General features: G+C 46.0%; 1 protein-coding gene across 7 annotated transcripts in view; it reads left to right on the top strand.

The window, feature by feature from the left end:
* Window positions 1-415: 415 nt before the first annotated feature.
* The window catches only part of LOC121084069 (heat shock transcription factor 2 binding protein), a 34,092-nt gene continuing 28,490 nt past the window's right edge, over window positions 416-6,017 (top strand). For all 7 annotated transcript variants that reach the window (XR_005826570.1, XR_005826571.1, XR_005826568.1 and 4 more), the window contains exons 1-2: window positions 416-495; window positions 2,819-2,969. Coding sequence is in view for 2 of the 7 variants with exons in the window: in XM_040585193.1 (XP_040441127.1) it covers window positions 460-495; window positions 2,819-2,969 (187 nt within the window). In the remaining 5 variants the exon portion in view is untranslated. The remainder of the gene's footprint in view (window positions 496-2,818; window positions 2,970-6,017) is intronic.

The following is a 6,017-nucleotide window of genomic DNA, read 5'->3' as shown; positions in this document are numbered from 1 at the left end:
GGCCGCGGGTAGCTGGGGCAGCTGCCGGGGCATCCCAAACCCGTCTGCTACGGCTTGAAAACTTGGCTGTACAAACGGGACGGGAGCAGCCGAGGGAAGCATCTGCCGGGGCCCCGCGGCCCCTTCACCTGCCTACGGCGCCGCACCACCCACCAGCGCCGTTAGCCCCTGCCCCAGCGGCGCCACAGCCGGGCCGGTCTCCAGCTCCCGCAGCCCTGCCCTGCCTTGCCCGGCCGTGGGCACCGCCGAGCCGGCCTCATGTCTCGGCCCGTCCCCAGGGAGCCCGCGGCCAGGGCCGCCCTGGTGCTCCTGGCTGCTCCGGGCCCCCGGCCCCGCTCCGGCCCCGGCCCCCCGCCCGCGGGGAGGGTGTGGCTGCCGTGAGGGACGGGGTCAGTGACGCCAGGGGCGGGCCCTTCCCGCCCGCGCTCCCTCGCGAGGCTGGCGGTGGCTGGGGGCGCCATGAGGCGCCACGCCGGCCTCGCAGGCGACGCGCAGGTAGCGTGGGCGGCTCTGCCCGGCCGCGGGTCGGCGTGTGGGGACCCCGCTGCGGCGGGTCGGTCCCCGGCGGAGAAGAAAGAGGGCAAGCGGGGCCTGTGTGGTGGTCGGCGCTGGCCGCTGGGCCTCCTGGGGCCCTGAGGAGGCGCTGGCGGGGCCTGCGCAGTGGAGCTCCGCGGGGAACGGGCCGTGTCAGGCAGGGCTGGCGGTGGGGAGGTGGCCGTGCAAGGGGCGCAGGGGCTCGGCCTCAGGGCCTCGTTGTCCGGGGCTGTGGTGACAGCTCCGGCGTGCTCCTGCCTGCAGTGTTGGCTTGTAAGGCGCCTGTGGGTGAGGGACCCTTACCCTTGTGAGCAGGGAGCGTGGTGGGAACTGTGTAGAGGAGTGCAGGGGACACCGGGGGCTGGGAAGCGGAGGAAGGGCTGGTGGTGATTCTTTGCTGGGTGTTCTTCACCGGCTGGTATCTGCCCTGTTCAGCCCCTGTCAGGCAGGGAAGGGGGATTCGAATCGTGCAGGTTGTGAGGTAAGGTGCATAACCAAAGAACTTGACTGTGGTGCAAGAGGTCTGTGAGGACCAAAGTCAAATTTCCTACATCCAGTCACTTGCAATTTCTGTAAGGGGCTGGACAGAAAGCTACTATTCACCTTTGCCTGTATTTGCTTTTAACATACTCTTGTAGTGGGCGGAAGGTGTTGAGTAGCTACTTCAGCTGAGAAAATAAAACTTGTCTGTTGGAGCTGTAGTATTCCAAAGATCTGTGTTCACAGTGGGAACTACAAATGAGAATTTTCTCCCCGTTGTGTATTTCATAGCTCAATCCCAGTACTACAGTACTGTATTTGAATTGAGCTTCTGCTACTGAATAGAGCTATTTTTATGCCTGTACCAAATTATGCTCCATGATTTTGAGCAGTACTGGGTTGTCTCTCGGTCCTTCCTGTTTGCTGACCTGCAGATGGTATTCTTCTAGAAGCCTTTTGCCTCGCCTTTATTCCATACTTCTTGAGACCTGAATGAATTGTATTTTTCTTGAATCATGTAATGTGGTGGTACTTGGCCATGCAAACTTTGTCATAAGTACTTCCTAAATGCAGCTTAGAGCATACAACTCAAGTTAAAAGCAAAATCTTTCTTCCATACCTTTATTGCAGCTCTGATGCCTCTGAACCAGGAAAGCTGGAATTGGCCTGTTCTGTCTCGTCCCTACAACTAGTGTGGGTTTGAATAAGATCTGGAAAAGAAACAGAGTAGGAAGCAAAACTGAGAGGAGATGTTTAACCTTGAGAAGTAGGGAAGCAGAAAGAATTGTTGAAAAGGATAGAAATGCCAGAATAGCATTGCCTGTACCAGCAGTAATGACTTCCATTTGTCTTGGGCAGCTGGATTTGACTTTGGGGTTAGCATGTTTTGTATTTTGAAGAGATAGGTACTGTGTAACACAAGAGACTTCTTCCATATGGAACAAGGTGTAATACATAAAGGATCTTTTTTTTTTCTGCACAATTTTCAATGCAGTGCAAAACAGTGCTAAGATATGTTATAATTCTGCTTTGTGAAAAGCATATTAGATGATTAATGTTTTAGGCGAAGGTTGTTAAACCTTTATGTCTGTGTGTATATGGTGACCTTTTTAAGGTACAGCAGTGTGCGCATGTACATACTTGAGAAATTGGAGTTAGGAGATTTTTGTTAAATTTCTCTATAATTTTAGAATTAATGTACATTCTCTTGGACTGTGGAATTAAAGTTATTTTATGCCAACAGCTTGGCAGAAGAGTCAACTAATGAACATTTTTTGTCTTAACTCAGGATTAAATTGCTTTTAAGTGGTATGGGGTTGCAAATAGTTGCAAATATTAATTCCTTTGAAAAAATAGTTTCATCTAAAAGAGCTGTTGTAGTTTAGTAAGGTGACTGAGGATGTTGCAAATACATGAGTTAATTAAAAACTGAGCTATTGTATCCTTTACAACAGTCTTGAAGCAGTAGCTTGGCATATACATAGCTGCTCACATTTTAAAATGTGAATGTTAATTTTTACAACATTCTGAGATACATTGCACATATTTTCAGTGAAGAAACAGATGCAGAGAGGTAGTATGATCTGCTTTAGGCAAAAATTAGATTACAGTCAGAGTCCATCTCGGAGACTTCTGAGTTTAGTTACTACTGGATAGTTCTCTTTTAAAAAGGCCATGAATTTCTGAAATGATGTAATGCAAAGGAATATTTTTGTCTGAGAGAAGAGATTCAAGCAGAAAAGCATTGTAAAGGCTGTAACAGTGGCTTTGCTTGGTTGTTGGTTTGTTTGTTTTTTAATTTCAGAAGGCTGAGACCAAAGAGGAGTTTGTTAAAGTTAGAAGGAGGGATTTGGAAAGGCTGACAACTGAGGTTATGCAATTGCGGGATTTCTTACCGAAAATAGTAAATGAGGATATCCTGGGGACGTTCCAGAAACTGGAAGCTATTGAATCAAGTGAGTAGTACTTTATTACAAGCTCTTAAAGTTTCTGCCAACAACTGTAGAGTTTGTGGAGGTATTCCATATTAAAGTATGATGTCCAGTGACTGCTTCAGTAAATTAATGTGTTTGTAATGAGGAAAATTACAAACTGCCAAAGAAATAATCAGACATGTCAAATTAATCTTTAAAAATATTTTACTGTGGATAAAAATATATTTAGTTCAGGCAATAAGGGAAGCTGTATCAGGAAAAAAGTGATTCCTCTTTGAGAAAAGACAAAACCATTCTGTTTTTTCAAAATGTCACTTTAGATGTACAGCAAAAAAACATGGTGAATAGCTGTGGATAAAAAGTTAGATTTGAAGGAAGAGGTAATATCATTGTATTTAGCCTGTCTTGTTTTTTAGCTTGTATGCTTTTATTGCCATAAATATTTCAGAATAATAATAAAAAAAAGAGCTGAAGGCTCTCTGTTATAAAGGTCTTTTTACTGCTCTCCCCTGTTTTTCAGTCTTACGATTCTCCATGCCTTATTTTTACAACAACTGTACCACTCCCAACATGCCATTAGGACCAAATCTGAGTCAGCTCCATCCCTAGCCTGTAGCTTACATGCAGCACTACAATTAATCTGTTCTACTAGGAACTGGTTTCATCTGAAAAGACATGAGACAAGCACTGAGACAGATTGTAGAGTATCTCTTCTAGAATATCAAGTGATTAACTGCAAACTGATTTGCAACAGCTAGCTAAGAAAGGGTAAGAGCTTCAAGGTCTGTCCCCGATATTGGGGCAGAGCTTCCAGCTGCCTCAGTGAACCACTCTTTGGAAAGATGCCATCAAATTCTAACAGATGAGAAGACTGTACCACCACCTCTCCTGCTGCCAGGTGAGATGTCATCTCTGTACAAGAAGTCATTGATGTGGGATCTGGAAATGTTTTCTTTATGCTATTGCAAGGCATCAAGGACTGTTTCGAGTTGCATTAAGTGTTCAGGATCCTCAAGCAGTCAGATCCTTCTTTTGCCTGCTTTTGTCAGTGCTCAGCCTCAGGATTTCTCTCAATGATCCTTACTACGCTTCTTGTGCCAGGCATCAAGAAGATGCTGTCAGGGCCTTTCAGCAGCAGGTTCACGGCATCAACATGGGGATTGTAAGACTTCCCTTCAAATGTTCTACTGGCTGGTCAGCATTCTCTGGGTCCTTTGGAGGACTACCTGAAGCTGAGTCAGTCTTTGAACTCTCTTGAGTATATCTCCGCAGTGGAGATTTCTCTTGCAGTTAATGAGGTCATCTGAATATTTATTCAGGCTTCTGCCATTGTTTGCCCCAACACCACAGACAAATCAAGTGGTGATGTTTTGCTGCTCCCATCTGCTCCTACCTTTGCAGCATGCAATAAGGCAGACTGTGATGAGGCCTTGGAGCATACAGTTCACAAAAGGTTGGACATCACAGGGATGCAGGCAGGCTTCAGTCTCAAAATGGTGAGCTCTCTGCTGCTGTTCATAAAGTACAGTCTCTTAGTGTTGGCCTGTGAAACTTCGAGGAGTCCTGGTAGCTACTAGAGATGTTTTTTTGACATTGTTCTTACAGAAGCCTAATGAGCGATTTGTATATCTCTAGACATTCATCAGCTATTGCAGTTTCCTAAGTATTATAAACACAAAGTGGTTAGCAGGTTTTCGTGCTCCTCAAGCAGTTCAGTTTACAGTCCGAGGCATTCAACAGCTCTGGCCCATTCAGTTGTGAGACTGATGGAGTCTCAAATAACTTTGAGAATTGTGTGTTTCACTTGGTTATCCTATTGATGTAGACATGTATTTGCTGTGGGGGCATCCCATCTGAGCTAGCAATAGTCAATGCAGCCAACACCTACATTTTGGGCTGGTGCCAGGGTCTTCACTAAGGCTTTTGCCAGGGTAATTGTTCATTTCAAAAAGAAAGGTCTCTTTTGTTCTTTCTGCCCTTCTTAGGAGGAGCAATTGACTCCAGGAATCGTAGAAAAAAAGCTAAAACAATTTTTTTGTATTATTCTGTGTATGTTTAGTGGAACGCTGTCCACTGTTGAAATGTTAAGAATTGCATTTGACATTGATCTAGCATTTGGATCAGTAGAATTGGAATTCCAACACTTGTTGGCATTCATCGTAACTGTACTCAGTTCTCCACCTCCCAGAGTTTTGAGATGAGATCTCTGGTCCAGAAAATCTCCTGATGTGACCTGTAGCATTGATGAGAATGAGTCCACCTCACGCCTGAAACGTGGGCCTCCTTTTGTTGTGCCCAATGCCTTGTTCTGGTTTTGAGTCTGCTGTGTATCTCGGGAGCCAATGCCACTTCCCAGAGTGTTGTATCGCTGCAGTGGTAAAGTTAAGTATTTCTTATTTGTATAAGGATGCTATCTCATATTTTTTCGCTCATCCAAGTTGATAGTGAAAACTGCTTCTTCACTTGGAGGTAGACAATTTGAGCCTCAAGATTTTAGTGTCGAGAGCGAAGGAGCTTCTTACCAGGGGCTGGGACTTGAAGCCAGTGGGAGAACCTGTCAGACTTCCCTGTATGCTGCTCAGGACCACGGTGTGCAGCACTGAGCAGCACAGCTGTGGTCTTTGGTGTCAGCAAAATGTCTGCTGCTCATTCTGATGCTATGTGTCAAGAGGCTGTCAAATGTCAGAACTGGTGCATGCAACCTTGAACTCTCTTCAGAGCAAAGGCATGCACAGCTGGGAGACCTGACTGTGGGTGCAAAAGGGGGAGTTTCCATGAATGAGGCACAGCCAGAAGTAGGTCTCTCTTCAGCAGCTTCCAGTACTACTTCCCACCCCCCAACCCCCCCAACATAAAACATTGTGACATTGTGATGCCCTAGAGGATGTTGACACATCCTCCTTTTATCTGGAGGACTTAAAAAAAAAAAATTACAGGTAGCACTGTGTTAACACTCAGTTAGTATTATTCCCCTTCTTCTGGCTCAGTTTTGGTTCCTGGACCTTTGAAGTCTGCCAGTGAAGGATGTTGTATCTTTGTGTGTCCACTGTATATGCTAATGTTGGATTC

The sequence above is a fragment of the Falco naumanni genome, chromosome 2, assembly GCF_017639655.2.
Source record: "Falco naumanni isolate bFalNau1 chromosome 2, bFalNau1.pat, whole genome shotgun sequence".
Taxonomy (NCBI): Eukaryota; Metazoa; Chordata; class Aves; order Falconiformes; family Falconidae; genus Falco; species Falco naumanni.
This window is presented reverse-complemented; position numbering and strand designations above follow the sequence as displayed.